General features: G+C 37.2%; 1 protein-coding gene across 1 annotated transcript in view; it reads left to right on the top strand.

Annotated features, from left to right (window-relative positions):
- Nucleotides 1-21,234, top strand: part of LOC149829847 (BAG-associated GRAM protein 1-like) — a 145,915-nt gene that overhangs the window by 89,920 nt on the left and 34,761 nt on the right. Inside the window, exons 12-13 of the mRNA XM_090016117.1 lie at nt 6,116-6,259; nt 6,342-6,446. Coding sequence (XP_089872243.1) covers nt 6,116-6,259; nt 6,342-6,446 — 249 coding nt within the window. The remainder of the gene's footprint in view (nt 1-6,115; nt 6,260-6,341; nt 6,447-21,234) is intronic.

Raw genomic sequence — 21,234 nt, 5'->3', positions numbered from 1 at the left:
GAAATCAATAATGTTCTTGTAGTTTCTATTATGTGCCTATGCTTTCTTTCCGCAAGACCATTTTGTTGCGGAGTGTTGGGACAAGAACGTTGATGACAAATTCCATTTTCTTTTAAGTAATTTTGAAAATCATTAGACATATATTCACCTCCCGAATCGGTCCTAAGAATAGATAGATTTCCCAAAAATTGATTTTTAACCATTGCATGAAATTCTTTAAAAAAGGAGAAGACTTCGGATTTGCGACTTAGGAAGTATATCCATGTAAATCTAGTGAAGTCATCAATAAAAACCACATAATACGAGAAACCTCCTTTAGACAAGATTGGGGAGGGTCCCCACACATCGGAATGAATAAGTTCAAATGGCCGAGTGGTAAAGTAACTCCTTTGAGGAAACGGAATAGCTTTAGATTTCCCAAAAATGCAATCTTTACAAGTCATGTGATTGTCTTTACAAGTATTGTTCAAAAAAGGGAAAAAAGACATTTTTACAAAATTTGGATGACCAAGTCTCTCATGCCAAATTCCAATACTTTTGTCTTTAACAAGATTGCAAGATGACTTAGATGGAAGCGTCAAAAAATCCATAAAATAGAGATCACCCCTTTTATGGCCTTGCCCAATCAGCTTCCCTGACTGGAGATCCTGCACGGTGCAATCTTTAGGTGAGAAAGAGACTTGGCATCCATGGTCGGTGATTTGAGAAACGGAAAAGAGATTTAAATTAATTTTTGGGACGACTCTTACTTTAGGAACAAAAAAGTTTTGAGATTTTTTGAAGTCAAGAGTTCCAATACTTTCAATTTTTAATGACGTTCCATCGGCCGTTGAAACATAGGAGAACATGGGTTCGGAAAAAACATTTGAAAGAGAGGTTTTATGAGATGTCATATGAAAAGAAGCACCAGAGTCTAGTATCCACATACCTGGAGGTGATGAAGAGTAGGCGATGGCGGCACCGGATGTTGAAGGAGAAGACTTGAGAAGATGTTGGAGAACTTCAGAGATATGATTAAGAGTTTCTTTCATATCTCCTTCTTTGGTACTTTCTTCTTTCTGTGGAGAACTTTCTCCAACCGCGACAACCTTTCCTTTAAGCTTTGGACAAACCGGTCTAATATGCCCCGGTTCATTACAATAGTGACATATAATTCCCTTTCTAGGCCCATTACTATTTTTGTTAAAATGGGGAGGTCTATAAGCTTTAACATTCGATCCGGGCCTATTAACGGCCAAAACTTCATCACTTCTAATGCTCAAGCCAAGTCGAGTTTCTTCTTGACATATCTCGGCAAGGGCATCTTCAATAGGTAGGGCTTTGCTTCTATGGAGAAGAGATGCCCTTACTTGTTCGAATTCCGGGCGAAGACCATGAAGGAATTGGAAAAAGTGCTCCTTTTCAATTTGTTCCCTTCTTAGTTCAATATCTTGTGGAGCAACCCATTTGGGTTCAAGAAGGGCAAGCTCATCCCAAAGAGAGGTTAGAGAGCTAAAATAGTCCCGGACACTCATATCCATTTGTTTGGTGGAACAAATTTTTTCTTGACAAAAAAATTGCCGAGCAAGATCCTTTTGGCTATACATACCCTTAAGGAAAAACCAAGCCTCATTGGCTCTTCTAAATTTGGCAATATTGGCACAATTTTTAAGGTCTACATTGTTCATAAACCATGCCAAAATTTTGGCATGGTTACTTTCCCAATCCTCAATTTTGGATTGATGTTCATTAATGGCTTTGATGCGCTCATCGCCATGTAAAGCCTTTTCAACTTCATTTTCAATTTTGGTAAGAACAAGAGAGGGTTCAGGAGTAGTTCCCATAACAAACCCCCAAAGTTTCTTACCTCTTAGATGATTTTCCATAGCGGAGGCCCACATGAGATAGTTGGACCCATTTAGCTTGAAAGAAAGCTCCACTTTAAAGTCACGTTCCATCGGCACCAAATATTCTTCCTTTCTTCAAAACTTTGAGAGGCACGCGTTCCAAGATGTCAAAGAAGAAAAGCCCAATCACCAACCTTGCTCTGATACCATGTAATGAAAAGAGGCGGAAGCACCAATAGAGCAAAATGTCACTCTTTAAGAGTGACTACAAGAGCCAAGAACACAAACACAAAATGTGCACACACACAACTCACAAATATAGAAAATGACTTAAAGTCATAAGTTGGATTTATTGAAGAAAGGAAGAGAAGGGTGTAAAAACCCATACATTTAAGAGGGGAACACCTCCTCTATTTATAGAGGAGGAGAGAACAAGAAGGGACCACAAGGGGGCTCCCTTGTAGTCGTTGGGAGCCCCCAACGGTCAAAAATCTGACCGTTGGGGCCCCAACGACTACAAGTGTGGGGCCCCTTGTGGTTCAAACAAAAAACAAAAAAGAAAAAGAAAAAAAGAAAAAAGGAAAAAGAAAAAGAAAAAGCAAAAATATAAAAAGTACATTTTGCAGTTTTTACAAGAATACCCCTATCGGGTATTTCACTAAAAGCAATATGTATATATATACATATATGTATATATATACTTATATATATACTAATGTATATATATATAAGTATATATATATATATATATTTTAACAATATATATCTTTTTTGCATAAACATATATATGTGACTATAATATGTATTATTCTTCAAGGGTATTTTGGTCTTTTGATCATTGTAATAAGGTCCTTTTTATATTTATTTTTTGTACTTTGTTATATTGTCAAGGGCACTTTTGTCCTTGACAATATAACAAGATTATAGCTATTGGGAGCTCCCAACGGTTAGATTTCTAGCTGTTGGGGAGCCCCCAACAGCCATATTTGGAGAACCTCTCACTCCCCTAATGTCTATAAATTTGGGCCTTGTGCCCCTTGTAAGCTCATGCATTTTGTGTGCATTTGATATTTAATAAAGCCTTTATTTTTTATGTTGTGTGTATTTCTCTAAACCCCTAAGTGGCTATTGCGCTTGTGGGTATTTGTCTAACCCCCTAAATGGCTATTGTGCTTATGCCTCTTTGTGTGAGTTTGTATTTACCTCTTGCTTGAGGTGTGGAAACTTCTTGATCTCATTACATGAGCAACAATCACATGAACAATGTGTTCATGGCACATAGGATAATCAAGAATACTATTTTCAGATTCCAAGACAAATGTTTCAGATCTGGTGAACAGAAAAACATTTGCAATTGAAGAAGAATATGCCCCAAAGGGGATTGGCATAGTCGGAGTGGGGCCTTGGCTGTTAGATGGGCAGTCAAAGTTCGATTCTCATGGGTGTCGCCCCTCTGCGTGAGCCAACGCATAACATAGGCCATGGGGGCAGGAGTCCTAGCCTCGGAGTTTTACGCTGCTGGCACAACGACCATAGGAATGGCAGGCTGAGCCAATGCGACCAGGTCTTTGTGCTGGGTGCAGTTTATTCGGGTTATAAATCCAAAAAATTGAAGTATATATATATGAGGCACAAAATAGATAAGAAGACAACTTAACAATTCATCAGATGGGGAAACGTGATCATGGTAGGTCACAGATCCTTGAATCAATGACACAGATCCGATCTGATCCCAATACAATTAAGATCAGATCTGTCTAAAGCAAGAACACAGATCTGTTAACAGATTTTGGATCCAAACAGAAAATCAAATCTGTTAACAGTTTAAAGTTTAAACAGATTGAAGAGAAACAGAAACAGAAAGGAAGGACAGGAGAAGAAAACAGGCAAGATAGGGAGGAAAAGATGAAAGAAGAAATGGAAGAAAGAGAAGAGAAAGAAAGAAGAGTATTGAGAGCTTGAACCCAAATAGGGCTTACCTAGGAAAGGAATCTTGCTCTAATACCATCAAAATCTGTGCCACACCTGGTTCAAAGATGACATGAAAGAGAAGGGAGAAGGAAGATGAAGAGTGTGCAGTCAATCCCCGCAAATTCTCTTGTGGGTTCAATTCTCATTCAGCCACTATTTATATTTTTACCTTAGGGTTAGACAAAAGACATGTCTACCCTCAATAGAAATGCAATATGACTAGATTACATAAAGCACAACAAATGACTAATTGATGTAGGGGACGTCAACTGTTGCGACTCTTGGGTGCTGAATGGAAGAACTCGGCTCTCACATCGTGCAAGGCACAAAGATAGCAAACGACAACCACAGAAACTCGGCTTGATCGTTCCTTGACGTCGACTGACAGAACACAATTCTAGTGTTCGTTCAATATGCAGAAAGAGAAAGGTAAAGGCCCACCGAAAACGATCTCACGTCGTTTAACACACAGGAACGACCACTTGAATGCACCGACCAAAAAAGGTGAAACTTTATTTCAATGAAAACCTTGATTGAAACTAATGGCTGAATTTAAACAATGATAATACCACCAACGACAATGCAAAACAGTCTAATGTAATTAAACTACTGACAGGAAGAAAACAAAGAAGGGAAAAAGCTGCTGAAAGGGGAAAACTGTCAGAAGAAAGGCTGCAAACAAAAAAATAAAGAATAAAAGAACTGCAGGAAAGGAAAAAAACTGCTGCTGCGGTTTCTCAATTTTCTCTGTCCTCTGCACGAAACCATAGAGGTGTTTTTAAAGGCTTTTGGCCCGATCCGAGTATCGGGTCCGGCCCCGGACCCGATGCCGGCCCGGTGTGCTGCTGGATCTGGAGCTGTCCGTCCCGTACTCTCTGGGCTCATGATCTGGAATTGGCACGCAACGGGACCTCTTCCCCATGTCTTGGAACCAATATCTGGATTGGATCCGCTGCTTGGATCCGATTCCCAGAGTGTAGATCCGGTCCCCGGATTGGGTCATGCTGTATGGATCCGGGTCCATTCCTGCTCTGCATCACTAATGTACCCTTAAGTACTAGACAAATAACATCATGACATGAACACGCCATTCCTTACGGGGGTACTTTCATTGGTTCTTTTTTTTTGCATAGAATGTCATTAACCTTAAAGAATTTATGTCAAGAAACTTGCCCAATTAAGAACTTACATGTGATGATGGACTTCCATCTCTTTGTAATTTGTAATTAGTATACAATCCTAGGATCATAACATTTAAAACTAATCTTCAAAAAGTGTTTCAGAGAGAAATTTTGGCATCTGAAAGTTACATGGTGGGTAAATAAGAAAAAAAAAACCCAAAAGATAGAAGCTAAATGGGATAAATTACTTTAGTCCGAGTGTAAACAATTCAACATGGGAATGAATAAATTCATCATCTGAATTATGAATTTGTAGAAAGGAGAAGAGTCTAATTAGAAAGCATAGACTGGATCCGATCAGCATGCCATCTGTTTTAAATCTATGCTGTCCCTGAGAAATTTGTGACCTAGCACCCAAGATGACCATTCATCCTTCTCATATATAAATCAGTCTATCAATCATACTTAAATTTGAGATCATCTGATACTGACAGCTACTGTGCGTTATCAACTAATAAAGTAGATTTCCTTTGCCATTGTAGCATTACAAGAAGGATGATCATGTAGTATTTTTAAGCACACTTTGGAAGAAAAGATCTGATAACCTGAAGTTGATGTTATGAAAATTTACTAGAGCATTGTTTAGAGAATTTCTTTTTGTGTTTATTTTCTTGCTGTGCTGGCTGATATTGATTAACATTTACATTTGTGAACTTAGTGACATTATCTCAATTCTTGTTGCATGATGCCTATGATCTCAAGACCTGAACTTGATCTTATGAAATGACAATTTTTAGTCTATCATTTTCTTAATATATTTTAAACTGGTTAAATCTGTGAGATATCTGTTTATTTTACATTTATTAGTGCATTGTTTAGAGCTTTTTGTTGTATTATTTTCATGAAATGCAGGATGTCATTGATTTACCATTTACATTCATAAACTTAGTGGTGCCCATGCTTGACAGTTAGGGGACTGGAGTTGCAACTGAGTTCTCTAGATTGGATCACAAGTTCCATTTTTCCCTTTGAAATACATTGCTTGGTTTATTGTTTTACTGAAGTTGTTGATTGTCATTGATGATTCTTAAGCTTATTCAGATCAGAAATCAAAACCTAGATTATTGTCAATGATGATCCTTAAGCTTATTCAGAGCAGAAATCAAAGTAGATTATTTTATTTTGCATGAAATGTAGGAGAGGGCACAGTCTGCATTAAGGGCTCATAGTAGCTCCATTGGAAGCAGTAGACATGTGCATGAGGCTTCAGATGGTGATCTACCCAAGAATGAACAGTCCCAGTCATTCATTAAAGAGGAAGACTTAGTTGGTATAATTAATGTATGGATTCAAGCTATTGCACCTTACAAGTTCTGTCTTTGGCCAACATTGTGGCTTTTTACTTTACTTTTCTTTGTTTTAGGAGGAATTCCCTTGTACAGCTGAAAAATTCTTTAGTGAACTGCTGGGTGATGAGTCCAAGTTCATTGATGAATATCGCAGGGCAAGGAAGGATACAAATCTTAAGGTAGGTCTCTAGTAATAAATGTGATGATCATGTTAAGGTCATGATTTCTTGCTTTCTATGTGTGGTAACATATTCGAGTTAGTTAGTTTGAATGTGATTGACATCTATGTAACACTGGTTCTTCTACCAGGCTGTTGCGGGTGTTAGTACGAGATACTTATGAGTGGATGCCAATTGGGTTTTGCACCTGGCCTGACCCATTTCATCTGTTTTATGATCCAGTCAACTTGTGATCAACTTGCATGGTCGAAATTCAAAAGTGTGCAAAGTTCAACTATATAATTTGTTGATTATTGAATGTTACTGCACTATACATATGTTTGACATGTTTTTGGACTTTTAGTTCAGAATTGACATATTATGACTTCATATGTAGAAGAATTTTTAAATCAGCATAATTGTGATTTCTTTATATTTATTTTTGTGTCTTAACCATAGTCACAAATATAGGTATCGGCTATATCTTGGTGAGGCTATTTTTCATGATAAATCTCCGGGCTTAAAAAATAAAATAAGAAAAATATCATGTTTAGACAAAATATACATAAATAATAAAAGAAATAAGTAAAAAATGTAAAAGAAAGAAGAAAAATATATTTAAAATGTAAAAAATAAATAAAAACACTAAAACTAATTGTTAATATCATGATAATATCACGATATTCTCATGATAATATTGCGATATTTATCAAATTGGCAATATTTTCAAAATATCACGATATTTTGCCTATATTATCATTTGCTGAATTTACAGTGATAATATCGCCGATATCTGTGACTATGGTCGTAACATGTTACAACTTCATATGTATAAGGGAGGGGCTGTTAGCTAATGTTTGCAACTCCTTTCTTCAATATATGCACATTTGTGACTCCTTTCTACAATATATGGATTGTATATAGCCTGCTAAGTGTAAACCTCTGTGTTTGGACTCTAAAGTCCAAAGGTACTTGGCCAATGCAAGGTGTTGGACTATTTATGTAATGCAACCAAATATGCACAAGAACAATGCCACTACAGGGCTACAAAGTGTGCACAAACATAGAAGCCTCTAATGGGCCAAATGCAATAAGCCACAAGGGCTAACACAATCCGCTCACACTCACAAAAAGTAAGTGAAAGTGAGAACACAAAATATAATAAATAAATTGTATTGAAAATGCTTGAGACAAGCATTACTTGAGAGAAGGGAGAGATCCCCTTTATATACAAAAGGAAGGCTCAATAGAGCTATTGGGATGCTCCCAATGGCTAGAAGTAACGACTAGAAGTAGAGCCATTGGGAGCTTCCAACAGCTGTATTTAGTCTTTGACCAAATAGCCCTTATGAAAAGGAATATATATATATATATTTTTATATATACATAAATAAAAAGAAAGGACAAATGTGCCTCTAATGAGCACAACCTATTACAGTGACTGAAATGACCAAAATACCCCTAATGGGTATAACCTATTGTTAATATATATATTATATATATATATATATATTGATGTAATTAGTAATGCCCTCTAGGCGCATTTTAGTCTTTTTCCTTCTTATGTAATAGTAGCTGCCCATTAGTGGCAGCATTGTAATTCTTCTTTTTCTTTTCTTTCTTTGTTTGTTCTTTCACTAAAGTGAAAGGACCTTATTGTAAAAGCCTCTTAGAGCTGTTGGAGACATCCCAACGACTATATTTATAGCCGTTGGGAGCTCTCCAAGGGCTCTAAGAGCCCTCTTGTGGCCTATTTAAAGAGGCTCCTTGCCTCTCTCCTTTGTGTTTGTCTAAAGCATTTCAATACACATTATTTTTTATATTTTTGTGTGTTCTCTCTCTTTCTCTCCTATACTCTTTGTGAGTTGATTGTGCTAGCCCATGTGGCTTATTGTATTTTGTCCATTAGAGGCTCGTGTGTTTTGTGCCCTCTTTGTAGCCCTTAGTGACATTGTATTCGTGCACATGTGGTTTTATTACATAGTATCAGAGTCCCTAGGTGTCTACACCCTTGGGCCTTAGTGATTGAAGTGCTTGTAATGACTCTACTCAAGAAATCTCTTTTCTTCATCCCTCTACTCTCTCTTTTTCATCATGGCTGACAACAATGCAAATATCGATCTTTCACTCAAATTGAATGGAACCAGTTACATGATGTGGGCGGCTGCTATGAAGAACAACCTCAAAGAAAAGAAACTTTGGAGCTATGTTTGTAGAACGAATCCCGAGCCCAAATTGAAGCTCACAAAAAGTGAAAGAGGTCAAGAGAAAACTCTAGACGAAGAAGAGAAGGAAAAGGCTATTAAAGAATATAAATCCAAAATGGTGGATTGAGGAAGTGAACATTGCTAAGATTTGGCATGGTTTATGAGCAACGTTGAGCTTAAAATTTAGAGAAGCCAACAAAGATTAGTCATTTATGAAAGGGATGTAGACACAAAAAGCCCTTGCTAGGCATTTTTTCTTACAAGAAAAAACAAGATCTGCAAAGGAATGAGATATGACTATTCGTGACTATTATAACATTTTATCCCCATTATGAGATGAACTTGCTCTTCCTGAACCTCAATAGGTTGAAGGAACTATTGAGATAACACAACAATAAATGGAGAAACAATACTTCTTTCAATTTCTTCACGGCTTCCGTCTCGAGTTTGAGCAAATAAGAGGATATTTTCTCTATAGAACCTCTACTCTTAATGAAGCACTTTGCCGAGCTTTGCCAAGAGGAGACTCCCCTTTCTATGAACATAGAAGTTGATGAAGTGCATGCGGTTTCTTGATCAAAAAACAATGTAAAAGCATATAAGATGCCACATTTTGGGAGGAATAACTATGGTGGAGGAAGAACAATTGTATACCATTTGTGCAATGAGCCGGGACATATCAAACCTAATTGTCCCAAGCTTAAGTGGAAAGTAGCTTCCATTGTAGGGAAGACATCCAAAGAAAATGAAGAATCAAAGAGGGATGGAAACATTAAAGCATCCATTGCTCAACTTACGGAAACTCTCTAACAATTTATGAAGAACAACTTCTCTAATCTATGTACTTTCGGTGGCACGGTTTCATCACCTCCTGGTATGTCTTTTTGGATTCTTGACTCGGGTGCTTTTCATATGACTCATAATGTCTCCCTTTTATCCTAACAAAACACCAACTCCTCAACAAAATGACTTGCGGAAAGAAAGCATAGGCACATTGTTAAAACAACTAGAACTCTTCTTATTTTAAAAAATGTTCCAAAATCTTTTTGGGCCAAATCCGCCCTTACCGCTTTATATCTTATCAATAGAATGTCTTCTTCTCTTAAAATTATTTCTCCTTTTGAAATTGTTTAAAATATCTCTTGATTTCAAAAGATTAAGAATTTTTTGTTGCAAATGTTTTGTTCTTTTCCAAGGAAAGGATAAACTTTCACCAAAAGCTCAAGAATGTGTTTTCATAAGCTATCGTGAAAATAAAAAAGGTTATAAATGTTATGATTTTAAGAAAAACAAACTTTATATTTCAAGAAACGTGACATTTCTAGAAAATCAAAATGGTTTTGAACAAAGTGAACCTAAGGAGGAAGTGGAATATTCTTTCCTTTTTGATTTGTTGCCTAGAAATGATTCCAATACATCTATTAATGACATTGCACATGGTAATGATTATCTTTATATTGATGGGGTTAGTCCCCTTGAGAGGGATAATTCCCTTAATGAGAACTCCAATCAAGTTCGTCCCCGGCGGGCGGGCGAAGAACATCAAAATGCTTTTGAAAACTATTCACAAAATCTCCCATTAGAATATCTAAAGGAATCTTTACTTAGAAAAACTCCTAGAACCTCTAGTGTTCCTCAAAGGTTTGTGTCCTACGAATCTTTTTCTCCGAGATATAGCACTTTTTTGTTAATGCTTCATGCTTATCATGAACCGGGTAACTTCCATGAAGCCAAACAACATTCTTTTCCTTGAGATATAGGGATTTTTTGTTGATGCTCCATGCTTATCATGAACCGGGTAACTTCCATGAAGCCGAACAACATTCACATTATATAGATGCTATGAAGTTAGAATTAGAAGCTCTTAGCAAAGCCAACACATGGGAAGAAGTAAGTCTATCATTAGGAAAAAAGGCTATTGGGTGTTGATGGGTTTATAAAGTAAAGACCAAAAGTGATGGCTCTTTAGAAAGATATAAAGTTAGGCAGCTATTTGCAGGAGTATGATATTGATTATGATGAAACCTTTGCACCTGTTGCTAAGATGACTAGTATTAGGACTCTAATTGCCTTGGCATCCATTAAACAATGACCTATTTACCAATTAAATGTCAAAAATGCATTTCTAAATGAGGATCTTTGTTAAAAGCCTATATGGATCCTCCGCTTGGGTTTGATATTAAGAAAGGGAAAGTTCTTAAACTTAAAAAAACCCTTTATGATCTTAATCAAACTCCAAAGGCTTGGTATGACCGTTTTAGTAAAGTTATTGATAATGGATTTGTCTCTTGTTATACTGACACCGCTCTTTTTGTTAGAAATGCAAGTAGCAGTATAACTATTTTGTTATTATATATTGATGACATGATTAGCACTGAAAGTGATAAGAAGGGTATTAAAACAATTAAAAATATTCTTAAAAGAAATTTTGATATGTTTGACATTAGATTTCTAAGATATTTTTTCGGTATTGAAGTTGCATATTCCCCTAGAGGATATATGTTCTCCTTGTAAGAATGAAGCATCACCAAGAGCAAAGGAGGAAGAGAAAATAGGGCTGTAGCCAAAACAGATTCCACGCACCCCATTGTGGGTCGTGGATGGTTATATATCATTAGCATTCAAATGTTACAAAAATACTTTCATTCAATACACATGAGAATACAAATAAGATAGGGGCAATAAAGGAAATATAAAATAATAAAGCACATGACTCTTTGAACACTTTGAATGTGTAATGCAACAATGTTCTCCTGTTCCAGATAGTTTCTTATTGCTATTGCCCTGCGCTCATACACAATACCTTTAAATCTTCTATCCATCATATCTGAGTTACTGGTTGGCTGATCTGTCACATTTTGCTCCTCTGTTTGGCCTTTTGAGTCATCAAGCTCATCTTCACCTTCACTATTTTTGTAACACCCCAAAATCCCGAACTTGTAAACTTTTTAGGAAAAACTTGATGCTTTGCAATCAATCCTTTTTTCAGAGTTTAAAATGACAGTTCAACGAAAAACAGTGTTTGAAAGAACAAGTCAACGAACCTTGGGCGCATTATAAGCGAACCTTTCTTACACAATGGATTTATATCTCCATCCAATCATTAGAACCATATAGATTTAAAACAACGTTTTTGATAATTTAAAGTTTACACAAAAAGAGGAATTTCAAAAGAAACCCTTATACAAAATTACAAAACGTGCTCAACAGCGAAACAACCGAGAAAGAGTGAGATCTTGATATCACGTCATCGCCTGCTGTATCAACCTAATCATCACTTGCATCCCATAAAACGGGTCAAACTTATAAAAATCTGATAGGTGCATAGATATCAAAATTCAAAACGACACTAACATATACATTGTTTCTTTTGTGACGTGCAGTTTCAGAAGAAGTGAAATGAGCATGATAATCTTGTTTCGATAATTAACTGACCTGAGGGTGTTAAATTATGTATCAACCTTGTAATCTCATATATATATATATATAAATACATATACATATGTACTATGTATATATGTATATGTATCTCTATCTATATACATAAATATATTTATATATTTCTCTTTTGTCTCATTGTTCACCCGAAAAGGGTATTTCTGTAAATACCTATTTTACGCATATTCCATTTTGGAATATGATTGTAACTTTTTTAAATTATTTTATTTTTCTTCTTTTTCTTTTTCTTTTTCTTTCTTTTCTTTTTATTTTTATTGTATTTTGTGCCACATAGGGAGGCTCCCCAAAGAGTCATTGGGGAGCCTCCAACTGTCACTGTTGGGGGCTCCCAACAACTCTCTTGGGAGCCCCCTATGTGGCTCTTTGTTTGGTTATAAATAGGGGCTTCTCCCCCCTTGTATTCTTATGGCTTTGAGTCAAAGCCCAAGCTTCTAATAAAGTTCGAATATTTATTTTTATGCCTTTGGTGCATTTGTGAGAGTTTGTGATTTTGTGCTTTTATGCACAAGTGTTCTAAGTGTTCTTATTGTGCATGTGTGCACATATTTGTTATCAAGAATATTAAGGTCTTGATCTTAGTATCTTGTTGAAGATACTTTCACATGGTATCAGAGCCTCGTTTGAAGAAGAAGGATCGTGCATTTTTTCATTTATGAGTGCCTTCAAGCTATTGTTTTTTGGAGTGGATCATCCTCTTCGGGCAATATTTTAGAAGCCTCCTTTATCAAGAAAGACTTGAGAAACCCTTGAGGTACGTATTGTTTTTCATCATCTCTCCTTTCTAATGGGTGAAAAAAACTCCCATTTTTCTCTTGGGTTCAAACTCATTGGGTCCAACTATCATGTTTGGGCAGGAAATATGAAAGCTCACATCAAAGGAAAAGGGCTTTGGGGCTATGTCCAAGGCTCTATTCCCGAACCAGAAGCCAAGATAATCTCTCTAGAAAAAGGAGAGATAAAAATTCTTGAAGGTGATGAAAGGACCAAGGCTCTTGAAGAATATACAAAAAAGCATGAAGAATGGAAAATGAGGAATTTTAAAATCCTCTCTTGGATTTTTTCGTCCGTAGAAACGAGAATTAATGCAAATATCATCAAGTTCAAAAAGGCTTCTCAAGCATGGGAATATCTTGAGAAGATGTACACCTCTAGGGACTTGTCCCATAAGTACTATCTCTAAGAAAGGGCGCTAATGCTTCAAGAAGGGGAGATGACTATAAGAGAGTACTTTGTCAAGCTCTCTTCTATTTGAGACGAGCTTGCTATGCTCGAACCTAAGTGGAGTGGAAAAGCCATAGAGCTCCGCCATAAACAATCGGAAGAAGATAGATTTTTCAACTTTTTGAATGGGCTTAGGCCCGAATTTGAACAAATCCGATCTTCTCTTTTACCCGCTTTCACTTCTCTCTCTCTTTTGAAGATGTAATTATTAAACTTAGTGGGGAAGAGACTCGGATGGGTATAAGCAAGAGCAACCCAAGTGTTCTAGCTATACCTTCCAACAATGAAGAAAATAAAGGTGTTAATGCCGTCTCAAGACCGGGGAACAATTTAAAAACCTACAAGCCCCCTCACTTCAAGAATCAAAACTCAAGTGGTCAAGGAGCAAAGAGGGACTATAGCAAACTTACATGTCATTTTTGTAAGGAGCTGGGGCACATTAAACCTATTTGTCTAAAATGGAAGAAATTGCTTGCAACGACTATGACATCTCAACCGAAGGAACGACCATCATCGTCAAATAGGTCTCTTTCCCTTCAACAAATTGTAGAAGCTTTACAACCTCTTCTCAAAGGAAGGATTTTCGAAGCCGCTATGTCTACTTCCTCACCTCCCGGTAAGACATCTTGGCTTCTAGATTCCGGTGCATCTTTTCACATGACCTCGAGTGCTTGTTCTCTTTTCGAGTTTTCTAAAAATTCTCTTCCATCTTTTGTCTCAACGGCGGATGGAACACCTCTTGAAATTAAAGGAATAGGTAATTTTGAAAAACAAGATTTCTTTATTCCAAAAATTCGTCTTATACCAAAACTAAATTTAAATTTACTTTCGGTCTCTCAACTCTCGGACCATGGTTGCGATATAAAATTCTCTTCTAACAAATGTTGGATACACGATCGCCGGTCCGGGAGATTGATTGGGGAAGGCTCTAGGAGAGGAGACCTCTACTATGTTGATTTTCTTTAAGTTCCCAAGAATCAATTTTGTAATGTTGCTCAAAACAAAGATATTCATGTATGGCATAACCGACTGGGACATCCCAACATTGTTAAAATCTCTTATTTGCCTTTTATTAAACATTTTTTTAAAGAGAATTTTGTATGTAATGAATGTATTCTTGGGAAAATGAAAAGGATACCTTTTTCATAAAGATCCATGTTTACAACAAAACCCTTTGAAATTGTTCATTCCGATGTATGGGGTCCAGATACTGTGATATCTAAAGGAGGATTATCGTACTATGTGATTTTTGTGGACGATTATACTAGATTTTGTTGGATATATTTTCTTAAACATGAACATGAAGTGTTTTCAACTTTTAAAACTTTTCATAAGATGGTTTTTAACCAATTCAGTGGAAGTTTAAAAATTCTTAGATCCGACTTTGGTGACAAATACTTTTCAAACGAATTCAAGAGTTATCTTGAAAGTTATGGCATCCTCCATAAAAAATCCTATCCTAAAACCCCATAACAAAATGGGTTAGCTGAACAAAAGCATAGGCATATCATTGAAACAACTAGAACCTTGCTCATTTCGCAAAATATTCCAAAAAAACTCTGGGCTGATTCAGCCCTTGCATCCGTCTATCTCATAAATAGACTTCCATCAAAAAATTTGAACAAGATTTCTCCATTTGAAAAATTGTATGAGAAAGAACCTGATTATGACAGGTTAAGGGTTTTTTGATGTAAATGTTTTGTTCTTACTGATAAAAACGACAAACTTTCCCCAAAGGCCATTCCTTGCGCCTTTCTTGGTTATTCTGAAACCTAAAAGGGTTTTCAATATTATGATGTTAAAAATGACAAATTATATGTTTCCAGAAATGTAAGTTTTTTGGAAAATCTTAGTGGTTTCGAAAACTCTGAATCTAATGACGAAAACGTAGATTATTCTTTTTTATTAAGTCTGTTAACTGAAAGTGATGATACTAGTGATGATGAGTCAAATAAGAATGACTCAAGTGATAATGAAACGAGGGAAACCAGTCCTGTGTCCTCTCTATTTCCTCAACATGTCTATATGGAACCTTCGAGGGATCCCATCATCTATACTCATAGAGATAGAAACACCTTCAAAAGTGCCCTTGAAAGATATGATGATGCTAGTAGGACTGCTCCTCAAAGTGAGGAGAACCTTCGTAAGACCGAAAGACATAGAAAAACTCCTTCTAGGTTCATCTCATATGAATCCTTCTCACCTAAACATAGAGCCTGTCTAAGCGTCATTCATTCTTACATAGAACCTAGAAACTTCGAGGAAGCATGAAATGACCTGAATGGATAGTCGTCATGGATAATGAACTCGGAGCTCTGAGAAGAGCCAAGACATGGGAATTTCAAGACCTTCCTAGAGGTAAGAAAACAATAGGGTGTAGATGGGTATTTAAGGTTAAGACTAAGAGTGATGGATCCCTCGAAAGATATAAGGCTCGACTAGTTGCAAAGAGGTATAGTCAAGAATATGAGATTGATTATGAGACCTTTGCCCCGGTGGCTCGAATGGTCACTGTCCAATGTCTTATAATTGTTGCCTCAATCAACAAGTGAAACATCTATCAAATGGATATTAAGAATGCATTTCTAAACGAAGATCTAAATGAAGAAATGTATATGGATGCTCCTCCTGGAATGGAGACTCCTAAAGGAAAGGTACTTCGCTTTCGAAAAACACTTTATGGTTTGAAACAAGCCCCTAAGGCTTGGTATGATAGGTTTAATTCCGTAATGATAGAAAATGGTTTTTCATCCTGTTTTACTGATACTGCTTTGTTTGTTAGAAAATCCAATGCAGGTATTGTCATCTTATTGTCGTATGTGGATGACATGCTCATAACTTGTAGTGATTCTAAAGGGGTTAAGAGCATAAAATCAATTTTGAAAGATAAGTTTGAAATGTCTGATCTGGGTTTTCTGACTTATTTTTTGGGTATTGAAGTAACATACTCTCATAGAGGGTATTTCTTATCCCAAACTAAGCTTGCTTCTGAGATCATTGACATATCAGGTATTACAGATGAAAAGGTTTGTGAAACTTCTGCTATAGTAGGAGCTAAAATGAAGATTGATGATGGTGTTCTCCTTTCAGATCCTACTCCCTACAGGATGTACCTGAGTTTCACCAGACCAGCTATCTCTAATGTAGTCCATACTGCAAGCCAGTTTCAGCATGTACCAACTTTCGTCCACATGAGTGCCATCTTGAGAGTCGTAAAATACATAAAGGGTACTCTAAATAAGGGAGTTTTTTTGTCCTCTTCTTCTGATTTAAAATTAATTGCTTACACTGACTCTAATTGGGGAGATAACCCAAATAACCGTCACTCCACCACTGGTTTTTGTGTGTTCTTAGGAGACTCATTGATTTCGTGGAGTTGTAAGAAGCAACAAAAAGTGTCCTTATCATCAACTGAAGCCGAATATCGTGCCATGACAACTACTACCATGAAAATTTTATGGATCCATCAGCTGCTTGAAGACATGGGGATCACTATTGAAGGGCCCACTAAGTTATGCTGTGATAACAAGAGTGAAATTTACATTGCCAAAAATCATATTTTTCGCGAACGGACTAAGCACATTGAAATGGACTGTCACTATGTTCGTGAAGCCTATATAAAAGGAGTCATTGATCTACCTTATGTTACTTCAGAATATCAGTTGACAGACTTTTTCACTAAAGCCTTATGTGCACCTCAATTCAACTTTCTTCTTGGCAAACTTTCGGTCATCATGCCCTAAGTTTGAGGGGGGGTGTGAAATTATGTATCAACCTTGTAATCTCGTATATATATATTCATATATATAGATACATATACATATGTACTATGTATATATGTATATGTATCTCTATCTATATACATAAATATATTTATATATTTCTCTTTTGTCTCATTGTTCACCCGAAAAGGGTATTTCTGTAAATACCTATTTTACGCATATTCCATTTTGGAATATGATTGTAACTTTTTTAAATTCTTTTATTTTTCTTCTTTTTCTTTTTCTTTCTTTTCTTTTTATTTTTATTGTATTTTGTGCCACATAGGGAGGCTCTCCAAAGAGTCGTTGGGGAGCCTCCAACGGTCACATATGTGACTATTGGGGGCTCCCAACGACTCTCTTGGGAGCCCCCTATGTGGCTCCTTGTTTGGTTATAAATAGGGGCTTCTCCCCCCTTGTATTCTTATGGCTTTGAGTCAAAGCCCAAGCTTCTTATAAAGTTTGAATATTTATTTTTATGCCTTTGGTGCATTTGTGAGAGTTTGTGATTTTGTGCTTTTATGCACAAGTGTTCTAAGTGTTCTTATTGTGCATGTGTGCACATATTTGTTATCAAGAATATTAAGGTCTTGATCTTAGTATCTTGTTGAAGATACTTTCACAGAGGGTACACACAGGCTAAACGTAGAAACAACTGAGACTGTCCGGGGGTTTGTTATTCTATGTATTTTGATACCCCGAACAACTAGCTGAGTTCGCTCTTAAGAGGACGACCAATGAGCGAGAGAGAATTTTCCAGAAGCCACTTGTTATAGGAGGATGCATCTAAACTTCTATAAAAGTCATTGAAATCTACCACCTAGGATAATATTTGATAGCCGAGTCCCCTAATTCCGATGACCGGGGACACCGAGTCATTGCTACTCGAGGAGCGTAGTTAACAACTTGTCCATCAGAGTTTTTGTATCATCATATCCTCTCTCTTGACAGAACCAAAGAATAAATGGGTATGTCAAGTTTTATTTAATTTGACAACCTATTCAATATGCTCTGGTCTTTTAAACCAAATCGAGCATCTTACCTGTGAAGGCGATCATCACCATTTATGCGATTTTCTTTTAATCATCGTGCATTGCCATACTACAATGTTATCATAAACCTCCAGTCTAATCATCGTAGTACTAACATGACGTGCATGTCTGATAGTACCACTATGATGAGAAGGATATTGGTTTCTCGGAAAGAAACCCCAACATTTATTTCGAAATTTCAAAGTCATGTGGTTTAGGTCGAAAAATATCTGAGTCATTTCGGATACCGAAAAGATTGGATGTACGTACTACCTAGGGCTATGTAGTCGAAGCCTTTCCGCTATACTGGTTCAAGGAAAAAACTCAGTTGCGAATACGCAACTGCCAAATACTTGTTTTGCTTTTCGAGCCGACGAATAATGCGAGCTTGAAATCTCACATGTGAAATCTTTTTAAAAATAGAGACTCGTTGAGGATGTGCAAATCCGCGTATTTAAATACATACATGCGTAATCTAAAGTAGGTAGGAGTACACAAAAATGCATACTTTATAAAGTTATATATTTATATAGAATACATATATAACAAAGCATAAGCCTCTGCACATTACAGTGCAACGGCAAAGTAAATGACATAAAGCAAGGCCCAATGTGTGAAACCACACATTGAGCTAAATAAACTGCATAAGCGATGCCCGGTGTACGAAACCGTATATCGGGCTACATAAATTGCGTAAGTAGGAGCCTGTGCACATTATAGCGCAGCGGCAAAGTAAATGACGTAATTTAAAATGGACAAGAATATGCAAAATTGCGTCCTTGAGTTAAAAACATATATATATATATATATATATATATATAATATAATATAATACATATAAGTTAGAAGAATTGCGTCATTTGTTTTCGTATGCAACTTTTCCCTACCTCAGAGATGGTCCGAATCTCTGACGATTTCGAGCGTAGGTTCTTAAAGGCTCATGCCTCGGTAAGCATGTCTCGTCCGTTGTGCCGACGTTGTGTGCTAAAAGATATTTTATCGTGCTGCATGATGTAAAAATGTTAATATCCTATATTAACAAAATATGTGATGATTGTGTCGTAGGGGTCGAACCCGAACCCAGTTTGAGTCGACCGAGATAGGTTTTGACTTAGTTAAAAAGGGGCACAAAGACCAAATTAGGCTTGGTCGATTACTGAGTCGAGCCGAGCTTGATCCCTAATCGACTAGGGACCGAGCTGAACTTGGTTGGGCCCGAGCTCAGCTCGATTCTGGCCGAGCCCAGTGCAGCAACAGTTGCAACTGATGTTGCACGCGAGGGCAGCGACCATAAGAAAAAAGGAGGGAATAATGCACGACCAAGCCGAGCTTAGTTTGCCAACTGAGCCGGCTCGGTCTGAAAGCATGCACCGAGCTATACAAACAGAGGGAGGGGGATGGGCTTGGTGGTCAGGCCGAGCCGACCTGGTCCCATCCTTGCGACAAGACTGAGTCTCGCTCAGTCCACCAAGGATTAGGCAAGAGGGTCGACAACCCTGTGTAGCTGGTAGGAGCTGTCAGTGTCCATCTCTTTGAGGTGGAATGTCGCAGGTTCAAACCTGGAGGCACTGCTAGGGGGGTTTGCCTAACCCAGTTTCTTTTTAAAGCGAGGGAGGTAGGCGCAGGTGGTGCCTGCCCTCCATCCGGCCAAAGGGGTAGGAGGGAGAGGCATCAAGCCCTCCCTCCGGTTGCTGGAGAAAGGAGCGGGTGCTCGACATCCTCTCACCTTGTAATGCCCCAAAATTTTTAACCCAAATTGATGTGATATTTTTTTTTTTATATATAACAACGGAAAGAATAACCACTATAGGGTTAAGCATTTCGGAACATCACATATGAGAGAAAACTCAACACAGGTATTTCATTTCATTATGATATGAACAATTAACTTACCATAAACCCAAGGAATCAATGGAACAGTAAATCAACAATCTCGATCCAATGCCTCATCCCGCAACTGCTCATAAGTTTACTCGTTTACCTGAAAATGGTAAAAATTATAGGAATTAGACTACCACGTCTAAGTAGGAAAACTGTAACTTTTAATGCAGGTAAGTTATGAATCTAGCACGTGATGTGGGTGTCAAAGGTGATTCTCGACATATGTCTAAACAAGTAAGCAATTTATACCACAGAAACCAACATTCATATACATGAGCATGTAAATAGTTATCCAACAATCATAACTGAGCAGGTAAGGCATTGTGGGCAACATTAATACACAAGTAAATGTGTATTGCAACAGTCATAACAATACCAGAGTGTAACATTAATAAGTAAGTGAGATGTGTATTGCAATAGTCATAATAATAACCTGTACAACTCTTAGATAATTCTCCAACTACCTCAAATTTATACATTTCACAATTTTATATAGTCACAGGCTCAACATATTAAAGCATGTTAAAGAATATAAACACATACCTCCAGTATTTCCACTCACTGTGATACCTAACTGCTCTAAAATTTTGTTTAAATTATCTTACCCCGCGGGTACACACGGGCACAGGTGACCATCTTAGAAGAGAACGTTCGTGAGTATATTATTCAAGAGTATTTTATTAACCCGAACATTCTAACTGAGACTGAATCCCCAAGGGAGCGACTAATAGCCGAGAGAATCTTCCAAGGGTTCAACTCAAGACAGGATGCATCCCTAACTTCTGCAGAAGATGTGGAACTACCACCTAGGACACATAGGTAGTCCTGGTCCCTAACTCCGAGGACGGGGACCAATGAGCCGCTTCACGCTCGAAACACAACACAAGTCCTCAAAGTTTTGTACCACCTACCCTCTCCAAGGTAAGCCTCAAAAACTGGTTTCATTAGTTAATCATTTTCCCGAAGTTCAGGACATTTCCCAACTTCCTCCTACTGCCACAGCAGTAGATCCCAACCTTAGTCATTTTACCCAGGCGTATAAACCATCCATATATATTTTTTTCCACATTGATTTCTTAATCTCACTCACAGTGCTCTGGTGCTTTTAAACCAGTCAAGCACCCAATATTTACACTTAAGTTTTCATCATTTGATTTCCATAGCACAAGCTAATAGTTTAAGTACCCGCATCGAGTAATCCACTCATATTGCCCCTTTTAGGCAACGCACATTTCTATATGTCACTAAG

This window comes from Nuphar pumila, chromosome 8 (genome assembly GCF_984573655.1).
Source record: "Nuphar pumila chromosome 8, dmNupPumi1.hap1.1, whole genome shotgun sequence".
In the NCBI taxonomy this organism is placed as follows: domain Eukaryota; kingdom Viridiplantae; phylum Streptophyta; class Magnoliopsida; order Nymphaeales; family Nymphaeaceae; genus Nuphar; species Nuphar pumila.
The sequence above is the reverse complement of the archived record's forward strand: the minus strand, read 5'-3'. Positions and strand labels throughout refer to the sequence as shown.